Raw genomic sequence first — 26,974 nt, forward strand, 5'->3', positions numbered from 1 at the left:
TATATTTTTTATTAATAACATAATTTCGCAACTCATAATTTTTTTTACTTCCATACCCCTAAACTTTTAATACATTTTCGTAAATTTGTATTCTCTTACATTCATTTGTCCCTGTTTCCATAATCATCTGACCAAATCACATGTTGTTAAGGGCTTCAAGTCACATCTTTGTTTTTATTTTAACTTTTTTAAATTTTTAATGATTCGGTCTTCATGATACATTTTATTTTGTCTTCTAACATATTTTTGATCGTTTAATCATTGTTTTAGTTTATTTTTCTCATTGTTAGATATGTCATCGTCATGACTGGTCAAAATGATACTTATTTATTAGCATATTGAAATTCTATACTTTGGACTATCAGATTTAATTTAAATATGCGATTTGTGTTTATGAATAGTTTAATCTCTCTCGACTCTGATTTATTATTTTCTGGTAATTTTTTTAATAATTTGATTCTTTTTATGGATCATTTACTGATGTGATCAGATTTGTTCATATTTATATTTTGTTGATTTTTTTAAGGTTTTTTTTTTCATTTTCTTTGTTACTTCTAGATTTACTCTACAGATTACAAGGCCCAGGTTAACCCAACCAATTTTCTTTGCAAGACCCAAGACCACTAAACGATGTCGTTGCAGAGCTTTTATAATATAAAATCAACAGTTCGGTTACTTGAAAGAGTTAATGTTGTTTAGATTCGTTGATCCTAAACCCCCAAACATGGTGCCGATTGAACCCCACCCCACTGATGAACAACAAGAAGCTAAGAATACGACTACACCTTCATCGTCAACTGAGAGGACGGCGGATTCTACCGCCGCCTCCGCCGCCTCATCATCATCATCCAATGTGAACAGCGGAGATGCCGCCTCTGATGGATTCGAGACGGCGAGCGAACGTGGCATCAGCGACAACGAAGAAGACGATCTCCCTCTCGATCAACAACCTTCGGAACAGAAACGTTCCGATTCTTTCAGGATGCCTTAAACGACGATGAATTGAAAGAGGTTTTCTCTTCTTCTCAGACCATTTCTTATCGCTCTTTATTAATCAATCACCAAAATCAGCTAAAATAGATTATTTTAAAAAAATTATGTTTCCAGAAAGCTTTGGCACAAGCAAATGATGCGAAAATGGAAGGAAATAAGTTGTTTGGGAACGGGCAATACGAGGAAGCATTGTTACAGTACGAGATTGCTTTGCAAGTTACGGCTGACATGCCTACTGCCGTTGAAATTCGCTCTATTTGTCATTCGAATCGAGCTGTTTGTTATTTAAAGCTGGTAATTTTTCTTTTTAATTTCTTTTTATCACTCCTTATGTTGAATAACAGTTATTTAGTGTTGTTCTTGAAACATTTTTTTAATGTTAAAAAAATGCACAATTTTAGGGGAGATATGAGGAAACTATAAAGGAATGTACGAAAGCGTTGGAACTTAATCCTTCATATGTAAAAGCTCTTGTTAGACGAGGAGAAGCTCATGAAAAGCTTGAACACTTTGAAGAGGCTATTTCTGGTGAGTTTTTATTTTTTTATATGTATAATCCAAAAAGGTTTGGAATAAATATTTATTTCATAGTGTTTGTGGAAAAATTCATCCATGAACAATGAATATTTATTGTTAATTTACAGATATGAAGAAGATACTGGAATTGGATCCTTCAAACCACCAGGCTAGGAAGACGATTTATCACTTAGAACCACTGGCTGCTGAAAAAAGAGAAAAGATGAAGGAGGAGATGATCGGTAAGCTTGAAATCTGCATTTTGTTCACCTTTGATCCCCTTTTATGAACTAGAATATCAGATCTCATGAATTGCATTCTTGAACAAGGCAAATCAATTTTCTTGATATTTACCTTATGAGATCATAATCTTTATTATGCCTAGACTCTTTTATTGGTGCTTTACTGCTCTAGATTATGATATCATAGAAACATATTGTGAAGAGAAGAAGGAGGGAAACTAGTATTGTACTAAATCTCCCTTATCATTACATTGTTCAAGGTTGTGTTAAAATTATGAAGTTTATGGTTTTATTTGGCTTCGTTCGTGTTGAGTTATTAAGCTAATGGATGTACATAAAGGTATGAAAGAATATTTACTGCCAAATTTGTAGGTGTTATCTGTGGTATCAACTTCATGTTCCTAATTCCTTGAGCATAAACAAATTAACATTATTTCACTTTTTGCTACTAAATGCAAATGGAATGAGGATCTTATTTATTATGTATTAGTTTTGTCTCTAATTGAATAAGTGGATGTGAATTGTCCCTGTCAAATGATTGAATATAGCTATCTGCAATCTTTATATGATAAATACCAGACATGAAATATTAGTCGGATCTTCCATTTCATTGTAGGCTTAGCAGTTTGGCATTTGATTCTAGTCACTTATAACTTTTCTGTGAATTGTTTTTTGTTGAAGGGAACTTGAACTTGATATGTTCTTTAAACTTGTGTTTGTTATTAGTATAATTGATATCAGTTTCATAGAAATGGTGAGAATATTAATCTTAAATTTTATTCGATGTTGCTGTATTTTCATTGTATTAAACGCATGTTGAACTGGTAATTTAGATCCCAGTGGAATAGTTGTAATCTAACCTAGCAGAGAACGCATATTTTACTCCTCATCTTCTGGCATGCTTTACTTATACATGACTAACCATATATAAATTTTCATTCCCTGAGCAGGAAAGCTGAAAGAATTGGGCAACTCTGTTCTTGGTCGATTTGGGATGAGTGTCGACAACTTCAAAGCTGTCAAAGATCCGAATACTGGCTCGTATTCGATATCATTCCAGCGTTGATAATCGTAGCCACTCACTATATTTTCTTTGTTGGCAAATGCAGTGAGAAACAGATGATGGAAACCTCTGGAATGATACAAAGCTTGGGAAGTTGTTATCAGTAGGGGACTTTTCTGCAAGTAAAAAATGACCTAAAATGTCCAAGTTAGGGTATATGTTATATATGCATACATATTGTTTTTACTTAATTCTAGAGTTGCATTAAGTGGTTGATCTAAATGTTCCTCTCGCATGTCTAATGTGTAAGTCTACGGTCAGAACTACATTTCCCCCCTTCTTTTTGCCTGATCTTTATGCATTTGTTTTCTTCCCTCCCCTTGGACCCTTGACTAGAAAAAAATTGAATTTTTTTATTCAACTTGACTTGACGAAATAAATATAAAGAAATATTAAATAGAATAACATTATTTTTCCAAAACCTTAGAAAAACAAATTATCAGACAAAAAAACACTTGATTTAGTGACGGAATCACGTGGGGTGGAAGGGGAACATGGTCCACCCCAATTTTTATAGTTTAATTGTATTTTAAACCCTTAAAAGTTTTAAAATCATTAAAATTAAATTTTGATCCTCCAAAAATTTTTTTGGTTTAATTAATTTTTAAGACATCATCAATTTTAAAGTAAAATGAAATTAAGTCTTGCCTCTAACTTTTATAGTTTAATTACTTTTTAGGATATAATAATTTAGAAATTAGTGAAATTAAGTTTCAATCCTCTATTTTTTGTAGTTTGATTACTTTTTAGAATCTTGTTAGTTTCAAAGATAAGTAATTTTGCCCCTCCCATAATTTCATCCTAGTTCTGTCCTTAATCTGGATTATTCATAATATAGGCAAAAATTCGAAGCTTATATTTTAACCCTATATATATATATGAATGATGATATCACCATACATAGATCCAACTGAAACCCAATCCATGATTATGAAAATGTACAGTAACATGGAAGTTCATAAGTTACATATATATTTTTTCTTACTCAAACATACTAAAAAATGATATGCAAAGAGAAGTATTGTGATCAAAGCTACCAAGGGTCAGCTGAACCATTTGTTGAATGTATGGCTTTGCTTCTGGTTTTGGTCTTCTTTGTATATGCTCTTTTATGCTTTTATGCTTTTATGCTTTGCCTCTCCTCCGCGTGTTGTTCAAGGTATTCTTTGCTGTTCATTTCTGTCAGTCTGCGTGTCATTTAGTTTTTCGGACAAGAAACCAATGTCATCCCGAATATATGGTTAATTATTCGAGGAGTTATCCAATACTCACTTCTAATCATAGTATAACACCAAGTACTATACAGACAAACAGGTAAGAGTAGCATGCAAACCAAAAGAAAGAGCATTAACTGGTGCAATGAAAGAGTCGATATGTGAAGGTTAGCATTTATACCTACTAATGGTGCGATCCTTTGCGAATCCCAGTTCGTTATCCACACACAGGTTCGAATCATCGTTTCTCCTTGACCGGGAGGAGGTTCTCGGCGCCATATTCTGTGCATCGGAAACGGTCACGATGTTTTCGAAGAGTTCTAATGGGCTGCCCTCTGCTGTACACAACAGTCTGGCCTTGTTTTCATACATTACCTGCAACATTGAAGAATAAAGATTAAGGTCGACGGATCTATGATGTATTCTGCAGGGATAGACCTAGAGGGGGCAGGTGGGGTGGTCCTCCCCTAAAAATTTCAAATTCTTGTGAAATTTTAGATATTTTCTGTTGAAAATATGTTTTCGTTACCCCAAATTTTATAAGTTCTTCTATACTTAATTTTATAAGTTTGTCCCTCCTAACACAAAATTCTGCATCCGTCCCTGATATATCCCAATGACTTCTATAGCAATTCATTCACCATATACAGAACAATTCTTGAACTCAAAACGCTGCCCTGCAGCCATTTACTAAAAATGACAAGTAGATCTTATGGGATCTGAAAACAGTCAAAGCTATAAGAATAAACGGAGCATACATCAACTAAAGTGACGAACCGATATGCTGCCGTCCTGTTGTGCAGCCCAAGTTTTGGAATACCTTCAAGAGCTAGGGTATGAAAATTCTCTGCAAGAAGATAGTATGTGAAATAAGATTGGAAAATATGACAAAATGCTACTGTTGTTGGCTGAGTATCGCTTACTGAACAATCCAAAGTAGTCTGCAGCTCCAAGAGGTCTGTCACAAAGTTCCTCGAACGAGAATAAGCACAACCATTAGCACCGAGGGGAACCTGGTCACGAGAAACAATAAGAAAAACGAGTCGAATCAGTCTCGATATGTACCCTACATATCGATGGAACTAGTACTCTAGCACATACCTGCAACGTCCTACCCATAACTACTTCAACCAATTGTGGACTAGCAGCAACATGTTCACCGATCAGTTGCTGAAAGTTCTGTTTTAGGAGGCTGGACAAATCTTTGCCAATGAAGTAGAAACCTTCTTCGGCCTGAGCATGGGTATTATAAAATGATAATTTCAGGCTAGAATTGCAGAACTGTAATTTCAGTGAATCTACACAAGAATGATTTGATCGTACCGAGGTGAGTTTCCGGTAATCTACTGCAGAACCGATTTCATGAACAACACATCTTTCCTACAGAAATATATGCTCCAGAGATTATAATAACTTCTGAATATGTCAGTAAATTAATTACAATAAGAATATGTCTCCATCCATACCTTCAAAGTGGCAATGAAGGGTAGAAAAAGATCCCTCTGCAGTCCACCTTCGTAGAGATTGTCTGGAGCACGATTCGAAGTTGCAACAAGTATCTACACTTACCGCCCATCAGAGAGTCCAAGCAAAGAAGTTTGATGTTAATTTTCAGCAGGAAATGAGTGTCAAACACAAAATAACTACAATTATAATGTGATAAATTTACTTACAACGCCATTATTGTATAAATGTCTGAAAAGACGGTTCAATATTAATGCATCAGCAACATCAGTCACCTGCAAAAGATCACAATTGTTGAAAATAAAATTTGGCTTTAGAGGTGTATAGAAATTGATTTGAATGTTAATCAGAACTATAAATGTTGTACCATAAATTCATCTAGACACAGTAAAATCGCTTCATCTGATATCTCTCCTGCCACAACTTCAAGTGGATCTGCCACACCCTTGTGCTTCTGCAAGAGTTGATCATTGTGTTAAATCACATAACCATCTCAAGATTAGAATGAGATTTTTTGTCCCCAAAAAATCTAACTACAAATATGCTCATCCGGAGTAATCCACTGTCAATAACTCCAAGGTTAAGTATCATACAGATTCTCATTCATATTATCACAGATAAGAATACTGAGCAAAACCGAGTTGTACTGAAACAGCTCAATTACTATATTCGTTTATATCTCTGGTCTGCAATGTGAGATTATCGGCTTCTTCTACTATGAGAAATGTAATCATACACAGTCTCACCTGCAAGCGACCGTGGACGTCTAACATAAAGTCATGAAAATGGATCCTTTTCTTTCTCCAATTGCAAGGCCTGACACAGTGGAAATGGAATATAGGATAGAAATCAGGAAGTATGAGCAGTTGGATATTGAACTTACAATATTCTGATGAAACTTACAATTGATCGAAGAAGAGGTCCATCAACATGGTTTTCCCGGTGCCTACTCCGCCATAAAGATATAATCCCTTGACAGGGGAGCATGAAGACTGTGGAGACTGTGGCATTAAACGAGACCAAAACCACCTATTCCTGAAGAACAACTAAATGTTGATCAACTATTGATGGAAGAATGTCATGAAACAGAACCTTTACCTAACAGTTTTCTCAGGAACTTGATAACGATCCAACCGACATGCGGCAGCCGAAACAACGATCTCATCATAAAGCCTTTGAAGTTCTGTTAAAGTGCCTACCTGCAAAAATCTTAGAACAATTTCAAAAATGCCACCAAAGAAATAGCAGTAGAATGCATGTTTTCCATTACTACAATTTCTTATTAAGCATTTAGCAGGTGCACGAAGTTTCCTGGGTCCAGTGTAGTGCATTTCTTTTAACTGATGAATGATGAGTTCAGCAGCTGAAATTCATATACCTGGCAGGCATCACCATCAAAGAGCTCACCAGCTGAAATTCTCCGTTCATACTCCACGAGCGGCCCTCCTCTGTTCACTTCTGCGACTGACGCAGGAAAGACAAATTTTACATTTAGTAACTTATATTTTAAATTTAAAGTACGGAATCATAAAATTTAAAATATATATATATATATATATATATATATATATATATATATATCAATAAATATATAAAGTAAACAACTAAATTATATGAAAATTTACATAATCAAACCGGAATGAACAGAAACGGAATAGAACCTGTGGCATCAACTTTAGTTGCAGCACCCGCTGAGAAAGGTCTTGGACGGAATGAAAATCTATGGATTGCGGCATTGTGAGGCAGTATATAAACAGGAGTAGAATTGATTTGAATCAAGTGGCTTCGTCTCCTAACAAAAGTACTGGAATAATTGTTTATACTCCGTGTACAAGCTGATCTTACGATGCGAATTGATCCAACGATCGCTCTCATTTTCAATTCCGGTGACAAATTCTTCAAGACCTTCAACGATCGATCTGCAAATATTTGAAACGGAATCAATTCTGGAATTAAACTATTTATTTTTAAAAGAACACTTTATAATTACTGGATAATTAAACAGAAAATCTGTCTAATCAATGAATAATTAGTGAGAAAAGAAAACCAGCCACCTGGATTAATTGAGCAGGCTGTGTTCATTTGCCAAGAAACAGGGAATCAAAAGAGAGAGAGAGAGAGAGAGAGAGAGAGGGTGTCGGAGGAGACCCAGAACGCCGGCTTGCTTCCATTAACACGTAAGCTTAAGCTGTACTTTTAACAGTTAACATCCATACTTTTATTTTTTATATTCTTTTTCGTTATTGTTATTAATTGGAAGAGTACAAGTACAACCGTGCTATTTAATAAATACAAATACATTATGAAACACAATTAATTAAATTCAAAGTACAAATTATATAAAACATAAATAAAAAAAACAATTATGTGAATAGATATTCAATTTTAAACATACATCCTTTTTAATTAACCATATATCTGTTCTTTCAATTATTCTGTGATTATGTCATGATGTGGATTTAATTAAGGTAATTACTTAGACAAATTGAGGTACCACTGGTGAATCACGACTCGCGAATCATGTCAGCAGGCGATTGAAAATGACATTAATGATGTAGATTTTTTTTTATGAAATTACGGGAAGAGATTTTATTTTTATTTTATTTTGGTACTTAAATTTTTTTAAATCATACTTAATGTTTAGTTTGAGTTTAATTTTAGTACTCGTAGTTAAAAGCATAATAATGATTTTGATGTGTCATTATAAGAAAATGTTATATCATCATTGAAAAAATAAAAAAAAATATCACATCATCAATTCTGATAATTTTTTAACTTTCAGGTATCGAATTAAAACATAAATCAAACGTTAAATATAATTTTAAAAAATAAAATTTAAATATCAAAATAAGATAAAAAATAATCATTTAGATATTTAAATACGTAATTTACCTTAAAAAATTGTTTAAATTTCGGAACATATACTTTTTGGTCCATTACGGAGTAAAAGGAATGTGGGACCCAGTGGCTTTGCGGGCTGGGGATGGTTGCCCATCCCATAAACCAATCGTCACAAAATTAGGACAAGACAGTGACATTGTTGGGTGTTGTGTTCCTTCCTATAAACATTAATGGCTTGATTGAGTTTTTATTCATCACCATAATAATAAGAGATAATTGCACTAGGAGGTCCTCAAACTATGACATCTATAATAAATTAGTTCTTAAATATTAAAACATTCTTTATCAATCCTCAAACTATGATCATCATTCTAAATTAGTGTCTAAGCTTTAAAACATTCTATTATAAATTATCATACTATCAATATCATTCAATTTTCAAAAAACATATTATTTTTTTAACCAATAGAGTTATCGACATGTTTATTAGAATAATCAAAATGAAATGATATTTATAACGTAAGGATTGATATATAATATTTTAAATTTTAAAGATTAATCTAGAACGAGTGTCATGGTTTATGGATATGTAGTGTTTTTAAAACCGAAGGATCAATTTAGAATGTGGACATAGTTTGAGGCCTCTTAATGCAATTAACTCTAATAAGAATAATAAGATAAGAATAGAGTAGCTTTTTGCTTCACTCTTATCTTGCATCATTGTCATATCCTTGAGTTATTGGACAAAGAAAGTGGTTGGTTGATTAGGTGAACAATATTAAAAAGCCAACTCACGTGCATGCATAGCATTTGCCAAATAGGTGTGGCCTTAATCCAACATTATTCCTCCACTTGTCAGAACCGCTTTGTTTTTATCACATTTCTATAGGGTCTCCTGCTGCCACTGATTCATTAATTATCCCATCTCTGTTACTCGACAATTCATCTGTTTACTTATTAATTGGAAATTGCAAACACTGTATTAAATGTTTAAAAAATATTATTTAAAAGTGAAATGGGCAAATATGAGTGTACTTGGTCCGTCTTATATTCGTTTAATGATGTAAGTATAGATTAAGATCAGATGGCATTGAATTGTAAATAGTATGCCATTTATTTTGAAAATTAGATATGGGAAGATTATATTTTATCTTTAAAGATAATAAACCAGTAGTGGATTGGGAAATTCTTAATCATGAAGAATAAGGTGACTGATTTTTTTTTTTGAATTAATCACTGGCATCCGACTAGGGATGGCAAAAAAATCCGAATCCGACGGGGAAAGTCGAAAATCGAATTAAACAAGTCGAGTTCGGGGATGATAAACGGGGACGGAAAAAAACCGTTTATGCTGAACGGAGACTGGGACGGGGACGGGTTTGGTAATTCTCGCCCCAATTACCCGCCCCGATAAATATTAAAAATAATTATTTTATATATATATAATATTAATAAATTTAATTTAAATATAAATATATATATATATATATATAATATTTATATATTTAATTTAAATATATATATATACCCGGCCCGATATCTGTTTAAATAACCGTTTATGCTAAACGGGAATACTCGTTTCCCCGTGGTTTTCCCGGATTACCCGATGGGGATCCCCGTTTAAATCCCCGCAGTTTTTTAAGCGGGGATGGATACGGGTTTTTTAAACGGGACGAAGACGGGGAGACCAATACCAGGCCTGAACCCGGCTCGTTGCCATCCCTATATCCGACTAACCCAGATCGAATATTGCAAAGGCTAGGGCGACCCTCCCAACCCAGTTTGCTTCATTCGCAAACGCCATAATTCAAACCCCTGACCTTGCTTAAGGGACTTAGTGCCTAATCTCACTAGATAAACTAGTTTTTGGTAGGTAACTGAAATATTTAACTTTTCAAATTGAGTTAAAAAATCAATTCTAAAAGCATTTTGATAATAAAAGACGCATTGATTGACATTATTTATATTGCCAATACGTGATTTTGAGTCAAAAAAAAGCTCCTCAAAAGACATTTTATAACAAGTATTAGGTATTTTTGGGCAACGAGATTCACATGTTGGGCGTTGATGACTCAAAGTTTTGGGCTTTTACTAAAGGGATGGACGTGGGAGTTATCGTCTTCGCTCTTCGATCATCAATTTTTCATCGCTTTAGTCCTTCAACAAGCTGATCTTCCTTAGGGTTCCATAGTCAAACTCGTTGACCCCTCCACCAGGCACACAAAGGAAATGGCGAATCAAGGTGCCAAGAAGCGCAAAGAAGAGAACGCTCGCCACATGTCCAATCTCCGCCGCCTCATCATTGCCTGCAATGTACGCTCTCTTCATCTTATCATCATCATTTTCCCTATTTCTTGAAACCCTATTTCCATCAGGCGCTCAATTGTTTATCTTGTGATCAATTGAGAGTATTCGGTTCTGATTAAATTAGATTTCTCCTTTGTATCCATGTTTATGCGCAGTGTTAATTTCCTGATGTACTATCAGGAAATGGAGAACTTAATAGCCATAGATGACATTTATTCATTTGGAATTGAAATTCCGGAGTTTTGTACACATTTGAAATCCACATGCACCCTTAGCTCACGGGTAAATTTTCCCGATTATAGTCCGGATGCACATCTCCGTGTTTGATTTTATTATATATGCATGTGCAAGGCTGCACGCAAGATTTTATGCTAGAGGTGCGAAGCTTTAGTAATTATATTAAAAATTTAGGGGGTGTGAAATTAGATCATCAAAAGAAAATACAAAGGAAATACCTAAATTATATATGAATTTGAAATTTCCAAGGGGAGTGACCGCCCTCTAGCACCCTCTCGGTCCATCCCTGTGCATATGTCAAGCCCATAAAAGTGAAAAATATAAACTTCGTAAGTGGTGGCTAGTCGCAATAACCCACAATGTTAGGGTGATGTTTAGTGCACAGGCATAGTAGGTATATTAAGTGCAAGCTCGACTTGTAAACTATGATGGTCTTGTACATCGTAACCGTTGGAAGTTGGACCCAATTCTCAGTGTTTAGCTTAGTAGTTTCAACTTTCTAACATATATGTACTTTATTAATATGCAACAACAAGCACTACGTAGTATTTATTGACCATTTTATTTGAACCTTACCCTTTTTTATCAGTAGCCTATGGTATCTTAGCTTTTGTTTGATCTAATACATTAAAATTCTTGCAGCTTTTACTTTGTAGTTGATGTAGAAGAATAGAGAGTAGTTGTTGCAAGTACTATCTATTTTTATATTTCCATAGTTGCATTTTGTGCTTGTTAACAAGCTTATTTGATTGGATTTATTTTTCAAATTTCTATTTATCTAGGTTGTATACGTCTTGGTTAGGATGTTGATCTTCCACTCTTCATTCACATGGAAACATTGGGTAGGTCTACTTTTGACATCTGCAGCTTACTTCATACCCTATCAACAAATTGCCCAGATGGCAATGCCTTCTTATTCCGATGATGGAGAGCTTCTTGATGGTGGATTTGATATGAGTACCGGTGGAATATGTGGGTATGTCATGTTCAATGCTTTGTCTATTTTCAACATAAGTTCAATGTATGGTTTTGTTTTTTATCTTTTAATTTATTAAAAGATTAGGAAGAATTTCGTTAGAAACACTATTCTTAATACATTTCCTAATTCTTTGTACATGAGGCAATGTGTGCAACAGGGGAATACTGCCTCAGGCTTTGCTAACTTGGGATGACTATTACTATTACTTTGATTTGGCTTTATATCCGCCAATAAGTTCCATTTACCTATTATCTGGATTTTATGGTTTAAAATTTAAAACAATGTTGCTCATATCTAAAGTGATGTCGACATTATGAATTGATTCAATAGTCCTAAATTCTGAATATTTTTCTTTCATCTGTATGCATCGAATATTCTTGATTTGAGAAACCCATTTTTTTGCAGATATTTACATGATGTAATCTATATCACAAGTTTTGTGCAACTGATGTCCATCATCTCTGACAAGTTTTGGTATACATATCTTGTGGTAAGTTCTGTTTACTTAGTTTGCTCACATAAAGCTCGTCTGATACTTCCATTATTTGATTACTTCTGGAATTGAGGAGTTATAGTTTCTGGAGGGAGTTCATCTAATGCTTACACGCTCTTATGTTCTTTTAAAGATTTTGAAATAGTAGTGAAAATTGTCAAAATATCTGGGGAAAATGTGAGATATCAAATTTTGTAGAAGAGATTTTATTAATTTCATTTAAATGGGAGAATTAATTTTGTTATAGTGTCGTGATTTTGTATTTTGGATTTGTAGTTCAGCTGGTCGAAGGGAGAGTGAAACCTTTCATCTTATCAAAGAGACCCAGATTTTTGGGATTTATGATATAAATTCTGTTTAGAGTGTTATTATTTTATATGTCCCTTTAAGTAAGGACTAGTCTTATTACATAAAAGGAAACCTATTCTTAAAAAGAAAATAAATCAACTGAAATAAAAACACAATCATGAAACAAGGAAATAAAATTACAACCTAAGCCTTAAATTGAAAATCAGAATCAAATAGTGGTCTTTACTAAAATAAATTCAGCCCATAACGTATAGTAGTTTCATTTTTTCTGCTTAATCTCATACCGCGTTCATTGGTAGGTTAATTAAATAGCATTCATGGAGCATAGTGAATTGGCAGTGGTATTTAAAGGATAACTGAAGTAAACAAATTTTAGCTTTTAATCTAGTTATCTTCCTTCTGTCAGACTTGTGCGCCAATGGTAGCTGATCTAACTGTTAGGTCGTATCGACTCCCATTACCGGAGACATACTTTTCCGGAAACTACTTAATGCTTACCAGCAGACCTGAAGGCTTTGACTTATTAGGGGAGGGATCATGTTCGTGTCTCATATAACAATGATGCTCATTTCTAGGATTGATTAGTTAGGTGTTTCTATTTACGGTGAAAAGTACCTGATTGGATTTGTTATTGATAGATGAATACCTATTAGTCATTTTCCAGGTTTTTAGGATTCGAACGAAAGGAATTCAGGATCTTAAGATGATGCAAGTCTTTAAGAACAACATTTGCCAATAGAAAATTCTATGCTAATATGGATTTGCCGAAAATTTCATAGTTATGTGGTAGAATCTATTTTAACTCACTTGGGTGGGGAAAAAAGGCTGATGGCATAACATTATGGAGTAACTTGTTGCCTTTCAGATACCAGCATTTGGAGCATACAAATCTTTTGGGTTCATTAGAGGGTTTTTATCATCAGGCTCAGAGGTATTCCACACCTTCATATTCTTTTTATGAAGTAGATGTAGATATATCCGTATTCATATGACTGTGTGTGAATTAGGGAGAGGTTGAAGATGAAAAGACTCGCAAGAAAAGGGAAAAGATGGAGAAGAAAGCTTCAAGGCCAAAGTTTGTCAAGACAAGGAATAGGTGAGATTATCACTGAAATGAAACAAACCATGGTGTCTTGGCTGAAAGTAGTTCACTCGAAAATTCCCGATGATGCTTTCACTTGAATTTTAAAGGTTAGACCATACAGTTTGTATTAAGTTTGAGGAAAGCATGTTGTATTGGTTAAAAGTGAACACGAAATAGTTTTGTTTCCTGATGAAAAGGAAAACTGACTAGTTTTATTTAACTTCCATTGCCCTAATTCATTTATTTTAATTTTTCTTGCAACTAGCTGTCAAATGAAAGGATACGAAGATTGTTTTACTTGTTTATTTTCCTATGTTTTGGTGTTGAACACGCCATCAGAAGAAAGCAATTCGATTTGCAGCTTTGAGGATAATGTTTTATTGTTGAGGGGGGGGGGGGGAACACTCTTCAATCCTTAAAAGTATTCGTGTTCGACATCAAAATTGATTTAGATTATAGGGTAAACTACGTATTTAGTCACTCATCTATTCTCACGGTTTTGTTTGGTGACTCAACTATTTTTTCTTTCAAAATTATATTTAACGTTATGTTTTGGTCGCTCAAACTTAAAAATTAATAGGGATGTTGACATATTATCATAAGGTAATGTAACTTAATTATTGGAAAAAAATTATCATGTTAGTAGTGTTGTTTATTTTTTTAATAGTAGATACTTAAACATAACGTTAGTTGTGATTTTGAAGAAAAAAAACTGATGATAAAAATGGAGTTGTAAGAGTAGGTGGGTGACTAAATACATAAATTACCCAAGATTATATTAGCAGAAAAGATGTAACATTATTCGAATCAAGGACACTTAGATATGAGATCTATTAATTGAATGAGTCATTAAAAATATTCATATTATTCTATTTTACGTGAGTTCGAATTTCGACATTCACCTTTATTACATCTCTTAAAAAAGACACCTAGATAATTTGTTAAGATTCAAACCAACAAGGTATATATGCACGTTGAATTTGACGTTGAATACGGACACAACGGGTAGCAACTTGGAAAGGGAATTTCCATTGCATCTACCTCAATTTAAGGCAACATACATCCGGCCATTTCCCAAGATTCCTATTTTCAGAGTTCACATTATTATCTGTGCAGATCTAATTAGGGACGACAACAGGTATATGGAACTGGTCAAATTTTCAGTGGTATTGAATTTAATTCGAAATTTAAAAAATTTCATTTGATTCAATTTTAATATGATTTAATTTGATCTGATCCTAATTTGATATAGTAAAAATGTAACACGATTTGATCCTAGAAAATTAAAAAAAAATCTGACCCATCTCACATTGATTTCAAAAAAAAATCATTAAAATATTAAATATATTATATAAAAATAATATTTAAAAAATATATCAGATGAGATTTACCTAAATTAGATTTGATCTCAAAAGTTCTGATAAAAACCTATCCAACACTCAATTCTTTTGGGGAAAAAATCTCAATTAAATCAAATCAAGTTAAAATGGTAAAAAGAAATTATCATCACTAAATCTAAGTATTAAAGATTGAAAAGCAATAAACACTAATTAATAGATTCATTTTCAAATAAAAATGGAAGTTTTTACTGATACGAGACCTGGCCTAAACAATTATTGTTTCAAATAAAAAATTTATAGTGTTTAAACCGATTCTTAGCATATTATTGCCCAATAGAAGTGTAAATAACTTTATGAACACGTTTGATTTGTGGAAGTTAAATAGCATCAATAACATAGTGAATTCTAGTGGACTGCACAATAAATGCATTTTGAACGTGCAGTGAACAGTAAATCTATACATTTCACAATTAAATTATAAATGATTTAAAAAAATCCTTTAAATGAATCGATGGAAAATGATTAATTCTTTCTAATTAAATTTATTAATCCATAATTCATTAACCAATTTTAGCGATATATGATATTATTATTTTTCTTAAAGATATTGAGTTCAAGCAATTGTGTTTGTAGATGATGTGTTGTTAATAGCTAAAAAAATATTTTAAACAAATATTATTTTATAATCACTACGGTCTGTCTAAAAAAATTATAACAAGAAATATCTTTTGAGAAGAAAATAATGGTTTATGACAAGAAGTCAAGTAGTATTATATAGTGATAATTTGATTATCAAATTGTACATCCAAAGTCTTAATGGGTTAGGCAGACAAAATAAACAACAGTAGCAATGATCTGCTGTAAAAATGCTACGAGTAGTGACGGATCCACATGTACATGAGGATGAGTATATATTCATCCTAAAATTTTTAAAAAAATGATTAATAACTTATTTTAATAATGGTGCTCATACGAACCTCGGTGACTTCGATGGTAAAAATTTATTATTATTCTTTGAGATTAATATAAAATGATTGATATTCATCTTTAAGATTAATAAAAAAATTACGTGTACCCATAGCGTACAGTAAATGCATGTGGACTGCACTCAAACCGAGCCCCCAAAGTCCAGACGAATCTGTCAAAATCCTTGCACAATTCATCAGTTTTCAAATTAACCCAGAAACCTACCCCACCATCGAAATTTCCAATCCCTTACTTAGAATCTCTATATAAACCCCAGTTTTCTCCCTCAAAATTCAAGTTTTTTCAACAAATTTTCCAGTTGTTTTGTCATAAAAACAATGAAGCTAACCGGAGAACGAAGATACGCTCTTCGGCTGGCCGCCAGGGACTCAGAGTACGTGAAGAAGATGTACGGATGCTATTTCAACGTATTCGTCGCTGCTTTCGGAGAAGAAGGAGAGAGATGGGACTTATTCAGGGTCGTCGACGGAGAGTTCCCGGACATGACCGCGCTCTACAAATACGACGGATTCGTCATCAGTGGCAGTTCCCACGATGCTTACGGAAACGACCAGTGGATTCTCAAGCTTTGCTTCCTGTTGCAGACGCTTGATGCCATGGAGAAGAAAGTTCTCGGCATCTGCTTCGGCCACCAGGTTCTGTGCAGATCGTTGGGGGGGGGGGGGAAAGTCGGGAAGGCGTGCAGTGGATGGGATATAGGGCTGAGGAAAGTGAAGATTGTGAAAGATTTGTTGTCGGTCCCAAGCTTCATGGAAGAGTTGGAGGAAATACCATCTTCATTGTCGATCATAGAATGCCACCAAGATGAAGTGTACGAGGTTCCGATGAGAGCTGATGTGATCGCATTCTCGGACAAGACGGGGGTGGAGATGTTCGGAATTGGGCAACATATTCTTGGCATTCAAGGCCACCCCGAGTACACCAAGGACATCTTGTTCAACCTCATCGATCGCCTTCTCAATAACAACTCCATCCAGGTAATTTAATCCACCACTTTCAACCTTGATTAGGCATAATCAAACAAAATTATGTAAATTTTGATTAAATAACCATTTTATTTTTTTGAAAATGTCTCATTTTGGGACCAAAAAAGTTTCATCGTGAAAGTCTAAATGAGGAATCTTTTTATCATAAATAAAATGTAGGAGTAAAATGCTCAAAAAAAAATTAAAGTCACTTTGGTCCATATTCTTTTTTCTAAAACATTTTGACTCATTTTGAGACAGAAAGATCTCTCCTTTAATAGAAACGGGTAGTTAATAAAGAATCGATACTCCAAATTAATAGTATTTTTTGTCATAAATGACAATTAATTAAACATAAGGGGCATTTTTTGACATTATATCTTTCAAATATATATATATATATATATATATATATATATATATATATATACATACTTGGTTCCATTGTAATTAGTTAATCCTTATTTGTGCGTTGAATATACAGAGAGGGTTTGCTGAGAAAGCCAAAATCGGATTGGAGATAGGTGAACCTGACAGGAAGAGCTGGGGGAAAATATGCAGAAATTTTCTTAAGACAACACCTCGTTTCAGCTTTTCTTGATAATGGGTTTCATGTATTTTTACAAAACATATTTTGTATTATTTATTATTTTTGATTTCACCTTTGACTTGATGAAACAAAATGAAATGTATTAGTCATCGACAGGTATTCTTTGGCCACATTTGGTTAATATGTGAACCTGAAATTTGAGGTGGGATACAGCTCCTTGCACGATTTCATTAGCAAGCACCAGCTCACATCAAATAAGACTTTTTATTGTATTTTCGACAGTAGTGGAATTTCTTCTTCTTCTTCTTCTTCATCAGTAGTTTCTCTTGTAACATCGGATACTCAATCAAGACGGTTAAATTCAAATCTCATATACTATATTAATCACCCAAGTAACTCGTGTACGAACTTACATTTTAGGAGTTTCTTTAATAACAATTAAATAAATATTTAATTTAATTGTACCAAACATTTTTAAAGGGTGATTACACCATGGTCACTTTATTATGGGCATGTTTTATTTTGATTATAGATCTTTTAATTTTGTTAATTAAATTTTCAGATATTTAAATAATGTCAATTAAGTCATCTGTCGTTAACATTTGATAGAGTAGCTGACTTAGTAGTTAAAATTTTTTAATATAATTATACATTTGATCTTTATTACTTACATATTTTATCAATTAAGATTAAATTAATAGAAATAATGAGGATAAAATATAGAATTATACCAAAATTTTTAACTATCTCACTCCCATTCTATTTATTACTAATATGTTTAAAAAAGCATTAAATCAAAGGTATTATGATAACCAATATACATGGCAATAGGTCTGAATTCCTTAGCTTGAAAGTTGAGAAGTTGATTATAGATACGGACATAGAATTTTATAGTAGATAAGTGAATTTATAAAATTTTAAGAATTATAAATTTATAAAATTTTAGGGATAAAAAATAAATTATCAATAAAAACCAAAAAAATCTCTAAAATATAAAAAAAAATTAAAAAAATTAAGAGGAGTTATCATCCCCACACGCTTCACCCTCTGTTCATCTCTAGCTGGTTGAGATAAGTCAATGTTTAAAATCACATAAAAAAATATTTCTTTTAGGTACACTCCAAACAGCGTGAAAATGTTTCAAAAAATAGATTAATTGTAGCAAACATGTTTTAAAGGGTAAATTACATCCATGGCCACTTTATTATGGGCAGATTTTATTTTGACTATAGATCTTTTAACTATTTAAATGATGTCAATCAAGCCATCTATTGTTAATATTTGACGGAGTATCTGACGCCGTAGTTAAAAAATTAGTATAATTACACATTTGGACTTTATTACTTACACTCTCTATCAATTAATATTAAATTGATAAAAGATATAAGTAATGTGAATCAAATATATAACTATACCAAATTGTTTTAATTACGTCTTACTCCAATCGGACCAATCCTAATTATCACTTACATGGCAATAGGTCGCAATTCCCAAGCTTGAAAGTTCAGACGCTGGTTGAACAAGCTAATATTAAACTTCACACTGAAAATATTTCTTTTAGGTCCACGACAAAGCAATATGAAAATGTTTTTTAAAAATAGATTAGATGTACCTAACGTTGCTAAAAATATATCTTAAATTTTAAAAGTTTGTTAGTATATTAATTAGACTGTTTTCACTTAATTTAAACATTAGATGTCAAATTATATATGATTAGAACCACGTTTAAAGCATGCATATACAGTGTCACAGATCGAGAGTTTAGAGGGAAGACCAATACGACCAATACAAATCAAGCTGTCCATGACACTCTTAACAGTATCTTAGCCTATCCAGACCCAATTGAGTTGGCCCATCCTAGAAGTTGAAGAGCCGTGCGTGATGGATATGGCAAGTAGATCACTTGGTTAATGCTTATTCCCTTTGATTTGTTTCCATAATCCATGTAATTGGCTACCTATGGAATGATTTGACTAGATTGATAAGATTTTCTTAGACTAAGAGATCTTGTAGGAAATATTTAATCTTGACCGTCGATGTACTTTAATCTTAGTTATTGGATGTGGGGGACTTTATATATAAATAGAGGCATATTCCCTCCTATTTTTTCTCACTTTTGTTTTGAGGAATATACAAAGCATTCACTCAATTCTCTTTGTTTTGTCTTTGTGCGTTATTTCCTTTCAAAGTTCTCTTTATTTCTGCATGAGTCAAAGGATTTTTGCTTGGATTGTTTTAGGTTTACTTGGGCGTCACTATCTAAAGTCTAAGGCCACACATTCAAAGGTTTGAAATTCTACGTATGTGACCAGAATATAAATAAATGGGATTTGAAGTGTCGGAGGTGAGTGTTATTTATTTATTTAATAAGAAAAATAAAATTTTCTCTGTATCAATTTAAATGGGATTCTTTTATATATTATTAATTAAATTTTGATACAAAAATTATTTTAGCATGATCTACTATTAAATTTTTTTTTGAATTAATATTATTAATTTGACAAATTAATATTTTATTTAATTATTTTTAATTTGGATGAAATGTGAAAATTTAATGTCATATTATATTAGATAAAATTTTCAATTAAAACTTTGAATTAAACGAAAGTCATTAAATCCTATTTAAATTCGAGAATCGAGTTTTATTGAAATTATATTAAATTCAACTTTAAATCGGAAAAAAATAACTATTTGATGTCATCGTGGTAAATCCATGTAATATCCTCCATGTCGGGTGAGTGATTAATTTGCAAAGTTTCAACATTTGGTGATTAAAGTAGAATAATTATATAGTTTAAAATGTATGGTTAGTAAATATGAGATGGAAGTAAGGACCAAATGGTCATTTGTAAGTAATTTTTAATTAAAAATAAAATGTTATGGGGTTCTATGAGACCCACGTGTGACATTAGGTTCCAGAACCCTCTCATTTCTTCTCCCTTCTTCCTTATTTTCTTCTCTTCCTTCTCTCAACGTGGAGCTTGCAAGTAAAGGTAAGAATATGAACCTTGGTAGTTTCTTTGATTTTTAAGATTGGAAATGGAAGCTTGGATGTTATATAAGCTAAAGGAAAGCTTATATGACATTAAAACAACAAGATAAGTGTTTTAGAGAATGATTTGGAAAATGAATTTTTAGAGGAAATTTTGATAGGAATGAGTTTTTGAAGTTTGAATAAGATTTTTGACTTGTCAAGAAGCTAACTAAGAAGTATGAGGTGTTAGAATTCAAATTAGAACATATTGGAATTTGGGTTGGATTCTTAAATTCTACATGGAGAATTAGATTTCTAAGTTTTAGAGGTATTTAATGGATAATAATTAGTTAAAGTAAGTGTATGAAAGCTAAGAGTAGTAAAGAGAGTGAAATATGTATGTTTGAGCTGAAATGGGATGATTTCCGAGCTCAAATTAGGATTTTCGGGCTAGGGGAATCGGTACCCATTCAAGGGGAACCGATACCCCTTCAACGAATATGATTTCCAGAATGCTAGAGGGGAATCGATACCCCCAGGGGGGAACCGATACCCCCTCATCGTATATGAAATTCCAGAATGCTTGAGGGGAATCGATACCCCCAGGGGGGGGAACCGATTCCCCCATGAGAAAAAAAAAGAAAGAATGAAAAGAAAGCAAGACTAAGCTATAAATTCTTTAAATTAGTAAGTTATTAAAGCTTAATTTCAAGACATAGACATCTGATGATCATCTTGAAAATTATGTTTATGTAGATACCGAGCCTACTCGAGTTCGGGAACAATCTACAAGTAGAATCGATCGAGGAAAAGGCAAAGAAGTATAGGTGAGTGCATATGCATAGCATGAATATAGTATTATATTCAGTTCTAGACTTGTGATAAGTCTAGATTCCATATTTTGACATATGATCACATTCCATATTATGATACATGACATGAATTTATATTAAATGTATTACATGACATGAATTCATATGATATGTATTGCATGACATGAATATGCAGAAAAGTTATATGAGCTATGTGATAAAGGTATGTAAATGATATGACTATGTGATAAAGGTATGGAAATAATATGACTACGTGATATGAACTACGGGAAATGTATAAGCCCATGTTATGTAGATGAGAACTATAGGTATAGTTGGCATGCCAAGGGTAGAGGGTATACTCGGTTCTTTAGGACATATGTATATCCTTTGGAACCTGTGTGAAGTCTTGAAAGACACATACTTGATCCATAGTATATGTATATGATTCTTAAGGAATTCTATGTGGTCCTTATGGACATCATTATATGGCACTACGGTGCAATTCTACGGGCACTTCGGTGCAATTCTACGGGGCACTTCGGTGCATTTATACGAGCTGTGGTGACAGCATAGTGCACAACCTCACATTACTCAAATACCTTAGGTTCTCAATATGCTATCATGGGCCAATAAACTTATTAATACAGATTCATGAATGTTACAGTCATACGCTTACAGGTATGGGTATTGATGATGTATACTACATTGATTAAGTACATGTTTGCATTTCATCTCATATGATCATAACATTTTCATTATAATTGCCTTGTTATTATTATTGCCTCACTAAGTCGATGACTTAGCGTGTGAGTGTTTCACACGTAGGATCCGAGGAATTAGACGAGACAGGTGAAGCAGCTTGACAGTATTACTCCTGCAACCATCAGATCAGAAGCAACTTAATCAGTAGGTCATTTTGTGATGTAAATAGCAGTTGGCATGTAATTAAAGGGTTAAGTTGTGTATGCTCTGAATATTTTGGTAAACTTATATTACAGTATGTATATTATTGTATTTTCTTCATACAAGTACAAATATTTTACTATTATTTATTAAGAGTTGCTTATTAAAGTTAATGTAGTATCTCTGACTCATATCCGGGTCGGGTAGGGGTTGGGGGTGTTACAATCCATCTCCGGCATCTCTATTTCTTAACAGATACAATGAAAAATCCACTTTTTGTTGGATGATTGAGAATAATAATAATAATAATAATTGTGAGAAAACTGGTTGAGTTTCAAAGGTTAAAAGCCCTCAAGAGGGGGATATATTGGTGTCACTGTGACTTTGCATTGTCTCTAATGTTCAAAATTTCACAATATTGCACACCACTTCTCTAGTAGGGTGACGAAAACCTATGGAGATAAAAGAGCTAAATATGAAAGGAAAGAGAAAAATAGTTCATGTCGAATAAGCTTTCGAACTAATAAGTCGACCTTCCAACGATTTCCGGCCAACTTTCCTTTCATCTTCAGCTGGATCAAGAAAAGACTTACATGTACATGCATCACCTGTGGCTCGAATCGTCACCATAGTTGTAGGTTTGAAAGAAAACTGAGATATATTATGACATAATCTACTGAGTTTTGGAGATATCCATCTATAGAACCATATCCATCGGATAGGAACCGAGGACTCGGAGAAATTCGGCATATTCTGATATTCCTGTCAGGGTGCACACAAGTTATCTTCAGATTCACTCTGCGTGAATTAAGGGAAACGAACAGAGCTATGGAAATCAAGCTAGTTAAGAGTGCATTTCACACCAGAGCTTTGGAAATCGAGCTAGTTAAGGGTGCATCCCACACCGGTGAGATTTCGATATTCAAAGAAACAATACATGAAAAATCCACTTTATTTTCGAAAAAAAATTAATATAAAATAAGTTAAAACTCATGAGTCATGAAAAATAATTGAAAGTAAGGATTCATGAAAGTATTGAAATATTAAAAAAGTACAAATATAAAGTTTAAAATATATATTTATTTATCAAACAAGTATTTCTATTTTTAGTTTTTTTTTCCTTTTTGAACGGATTGTTATTTTCAGTCTTAATTTTTTATTGTTCCTCAAACACATTTTGATAGAATTAATCTTACATTAGAATAGTTATATCATATAAAAAAATCTTCTTATAAATTAAGAATGATGAGGTAGAATATAAAATAAGTTAATACTCACGAGTCATGAATTAAATTACATTGTTAAATTAATAGTTATTATTTATAGAAGTTTTTGATTTGAACATCAGCGGCGGTAGTAAAGGTGATTGGACGTTTATTGTCAAATAATTAAAATTATATATAATAATAATAGATACTACTTTATAATCACATTAGCTTAATTAGAGATGGGGTGGGGTAGGGGTGGGGGTGGGGCGGGCCAGGTTTTTTGGTCAAATCCCATTTATTCAAAGGATAAAAACAAGCTAATTACAACAAAATGATTATCCTATGCCCCAATTAGTCATAAGTTGCATATTAACCAAATCAAGACTATTAGTATCTCTATTCCTAAGTTAAGCACTAACAATCTCTTTGATAGAAAAGGCAAATCATCAATGGTTCTAACACGTCCTTGGAATAAACGTCTATTTCTTTCTTCCCAAACGTAGTAAATGAATAAGCACCAGGCAATCTTCAATATGGTTGTAAGGAGAGATTTTCCTTTCCAAGTCGAGGATGCTCAAGCAAGAAAAGAATCCCAAGACATATGAGGCTTATCCAAAAGAGAAAGATTTAGAATTCTATTCCAAAGAGCAGTAACCATAGGATATTTAGCAAACAAATGATTCCTCGTTTCAATGCCATCATTGCATAAGATGCAAGAGCTAACGGTAGTAATTCCCATACAAGTAAGTCTTTCTCTAATAGGAAGACGATCCAAGACTGCAAGCCAAGTAATAATGTTAAATTTGGGAATATGAAGGGGATACCAGACAATCTTGTGCCAAAATATTTTTCCATGCTTGATACGTAACTCTTCCCAAATGCTTTTAGAAGAAGAAAGTCCCAAATTAAGGATTGGAATGGCCTCAGATCTTAGTTTCAAGAGCCTGTTAAAACAGTAGCTATAAGAGGGATTATTCAACATCAGTAAGAATTCTTTGGATTTAATTACATAAGTGTAAATCCAGGCAATCCAAAGAGATCCTTCACCAGCGAGGAGAGAACGAATAAGAAAATAGTAAAGAAATTTAAACATGAACCATTTTAAAGAAATTTACATGACACCTTTTTTCTCAAAGCTTCAACTCTTTAATATACTGAATTATCAAATGCTTCAGAGATTCATGGTATGACAAATTTTATCATACAATCATGATTCCAAGTTGATTTAGTTGAGTTATGAAGTTGTCCAATGACCTAACCTTCCATTTTTCGCATTACTCGTATCTGGCAGCCGACTAGGAGCGAAACCAGAGAAGGAAAGGAAAAGCTAAATGATGAGCACTATATCACAAAGAGTTTGATATGTGTAGGTTAAATTATTAAATTCGTTGTTCGTATGTTTGAATAATAATGCGCATATAAATACCGGAACAATTATTTCAAAGTTCAAGGTATGTATACTTAACTCGAGTTTAATATTTTAAAATTTAGACCTTATTTATTTTAGTAATGTATTTGATATATCTGACATGTCATGTAATCATTAGATGTGTGAGGTAATATAAAATAATATGTTTATAAAAAATTATATATACATATATATGTCTATTTTAATAATTGTCCGTCCAGCTCAGTTGGTAGAGTGCAAGGTTCTTAACCTTGTGGACGTAGGATCTAGTCCCACGATGGACAATTCATAATTCTGACTGCCAGAGGTCTTCCAAGGAAGTTGCTCTCAACTTGACGTTGAGGGCAACGTACTACCTTACCTCCTCTCATCTCACTACATATGAGAATATAATCAACTAATTTTTATACATATATATTTTAAAAAATATTTTTTAGATATGTGGTTAGAATATGTAGTTTGGTTGTTAAAATTGACGTGTAGAGCAAGGCTAGCCTCAAAAAATGGGGGGATCATTGTGCGCGGCGAATTGGGCATGTGTTTAGATATGTTGACTGTCAAATCGAAGAACCGGTTGAGGAAGCGGAGGGCGGCTGGCCTTATCTTCAGCAACAACTTGAAAGTCTACATTCATCCCCGCAACGAATGTCTGAAATACGATGGTATTAATAAATAGTTAAAAAAAAGTTATCAAAAATATTATTTTTTAATATTTTCGGTAAAATAATACCTAAAATATTTTTTATATTAAAAATGTTAATATTGAACGCTATCTAAAATATTTAATATTTCCGGTAAAACGCTACATAAAACTTTATTTTTTTTATCGAAAATGTTAATAATGGTTATACCGGAAATTAATTAGTGAAAACCATTTTTGATAAAAAAAATAATGTTTTAGGTAGCGTTTTATTGGAAATGTTAACAAAATAATAACATTTTCAATATAATCTTTCTTTAACCTTATATTAAAGTTGTCGTACAGGAGAAATACTAAAAAAATAAATATCAAAATAACCTTATATTAAAGTTGTTGTACAGGAGAAATACTAAAAAAATAAATATCAAAATAAATGTTTTAATAAACGTTGGAGATTAATTTTAACAATATGTCATTTTATTAATTAGAAGAATCTCCATGTTTTATATACAAGGGTGAATTATTTGAAGTATATACATTCTATTTTCAAGCGTGATACCCCAATTTGTAACGAAATAACATAGAAATGATACACCGCCCCCCTTGGAAAAACATGTTTGGAAGAAAAACCAAGTGGCATATGGTAATTTTATGGAGTTTGAACAAGTAAGCTGTAAAGAAACCAATTGTTTACTGAATTACTTGGCAGTCACATGTGGTTGAGGGTATATACGTGTCATTTTAAAATTTGAATTTTTTTCGATTAATTTTTTATTTGATTGATAGTGTCCATCATGGAGTTTTTGTTTGTGTCTGACATTTCAAAAAAATTATGTTGTTAATATATGTATATGCTCACTTTTAAAAATATTTCTAGATTCGTCACTGATTACACAATTATGAATTCTTCTCCCACCTCACACGTGTTCAGCTTAACTCTCACGTTTAGCATTTTGGCCACTTCTAGTATATAGCCAAATTTTAGGATTTTGTTATGCTTTCATTAGTTGTTAGGTTGTTGAGAATTGTAATGAATGGAAATAGTTTATTTGTTTGGAGTATTGTCCTCTCCGTACAGGCACCCTACTTGGATCACTAAAATTTATAGACACCGAATTTCGTTCAACTCATCGTTAGCTCAAAAGAGAGGCTTGATCGACTGCGGGTGCGGGGTGTGGACGCCTGAGAATCTATCCCAAAAATCGTTGCCATCAATCCACTCATCTTTAGGGATTTCAATGAGTAAAGTTGAGCTCGATTCAAAAAGTTTAAACTTGAGTTCGATTCAACTCTAAATATCACGAGTTTAAATTTATCAAGTTCGACTCGACTTGAAAACTCGCGAGCTTAAAATTTTCAAGCTCAACTAAAAGTAAAAAACTGAAGCTCGAAAAAAACTTGCTTGAAACATTAAACCTTAATTATATGAAAATTTTACAATT

At 32.8% G+C, this 26,974-nt stretch overlaps 3 protein-coding genes and 1 pseudogene across 3 annotated transcripts; 3 read left to right on the plus strand and 1 right to left on the minus strand.

Moving 5' to 3' along the window:
• The first annotated feature begins 696 nt into the window (after positions 1 to 696).
• Positions 697 to 3,091, plus strand: LOC120116494 (annotated as a pseudogene).
• Positions 3,092 to 3,883: 792 nt separating this feature from the next.
• Positions 3,884 to 7,589, minus strand: LOC120116493 (AFG1-like ATPase). The gene is given in 16 exon segments (XM_039136969.1): positions 3,884 to 4,001; positions 4,210 to 4,403; positions 4,787 to 4,875; positions 4,952 to 5,011; positions 5,014 to 5,041; positions 5,130 to 5,261; positions 5,352 to 5,408; positions 5,495 to 5,587; positions 5,702 to 5,767; positions 5,860 to 5,946; positions 6,239 to 6,308; positions 6,396 to 6,527; positions 6,591 to 6,691; positions 6,871 to 6,950; positions 7,154 to 7,411; positions 7,547 to 7,589. Coding segments are annotated over 16 exon segments (1,545 nt in total). The 5' UTR covers positions 7,575 to 7,589; the 3' UTR covers positions 3,884 to 3,931.
• Positions 7,590 to 10,411: 2,822 nt separating this feature from the next.
• Positions 10,412 to 13,962, plus strand: LOC120116497 (transmembrane protein 208 homolog). The gene is made up of 5 exons (XM_039136971.1): positions 10,412 to 10,646; positions 11,660 to 11,853; positions 12,262 to 12,346; positions 13,524 to 13,589; positions 13,666 to 13,962. Exons 1-5 carry the CDS (start codon positions 10,563 to 10,565, stop codon positions 13,756 to 13,758), a joined length of 522 nt encoding a protein of 173 aa, XP_038992902.1. The 5' UTR covers positions 10,412 to 10,562; the 3' UTR covers positions 13,759 to 13,962.
• Positions 13,963 to 16,375: 2,413 nt separating this feature from the next.
• On the plus strand, positions 16,376 to 17,648 carry LOC120116496 (gamma-glutamyl peptidase 5-like). The gene is made up of 2 exons (XM_039136970.1): positions 16,376 to 17,046; positions 17,519 to 17,648. The coding sequence occupies exons 1-2, from the start codon at positions 16,387 to 16,389 to the stop codon at positions 17,633 to 17,635; spliced, it is 777 nt and encodes a 258-aa protein (XP_038992901.1). The 5' UTR covers positions 16,376 to 16,386; the 3' UTR covers positions 17,636 to 17,648.
• The last annotated feature ends 9,326 nt before the right edge of the window (positions 17,649 to 26,974 follow it).

This window comes from Hibiscus syriacus, unplaced genomic scaffold (assembly GCF_006381635.1).
Source record: "Hibiscus syriacus cultivar Baekdansim isolate YM2019G1 unplaced genomic scaffold, ASM638163v2 tig00110299_pilon, whole genome shotgun sequence".
NCBI classification, from domain to species: domain Eukaryota; kingdom Viridiplantae; phylum Streptophyta; class Magnoliopsida; order Malvales; family Malvaceae; genus Hibiscus; species Hibiscus syriacus.

Coding starts and splice junctions, on each gene's coding strand:
- LOC120116496 (XM_039136970.1), top strand. CDS start 16,387: ATGAAGCTAACCGGAGAACGAAGATACGCTCTTCGGCTGGCCGCCAGG. Junction 17,047..17,518: donor TCAATAACAACTCCATCCAG/GTAATTTAATCC, acceptor TTGAATATACAG/AGAGGGTTTGCTGAGAAAGC.
- LOC120116497 (XM_039136971.1), top strand. CDS start 10,563: ATGGCGAATCAAGGTGCCAAGAAGCGCAAAGAAGAGAACGCTCGCCAC. Junction 11,854..12,261: donor AGTACCGGTGGAATATGTGG/GTATGTCATGTT, acceptor ATTTTTTTGCAG/ATATTTACATGATGTAATCT. Junction 13,590..13,665: donor TTTTATCATCAGGCTCAGAG/GTATTCCACACC, acceptor TGTGTGAATTAG/GGAGAGGTTGAAGATGAAAA.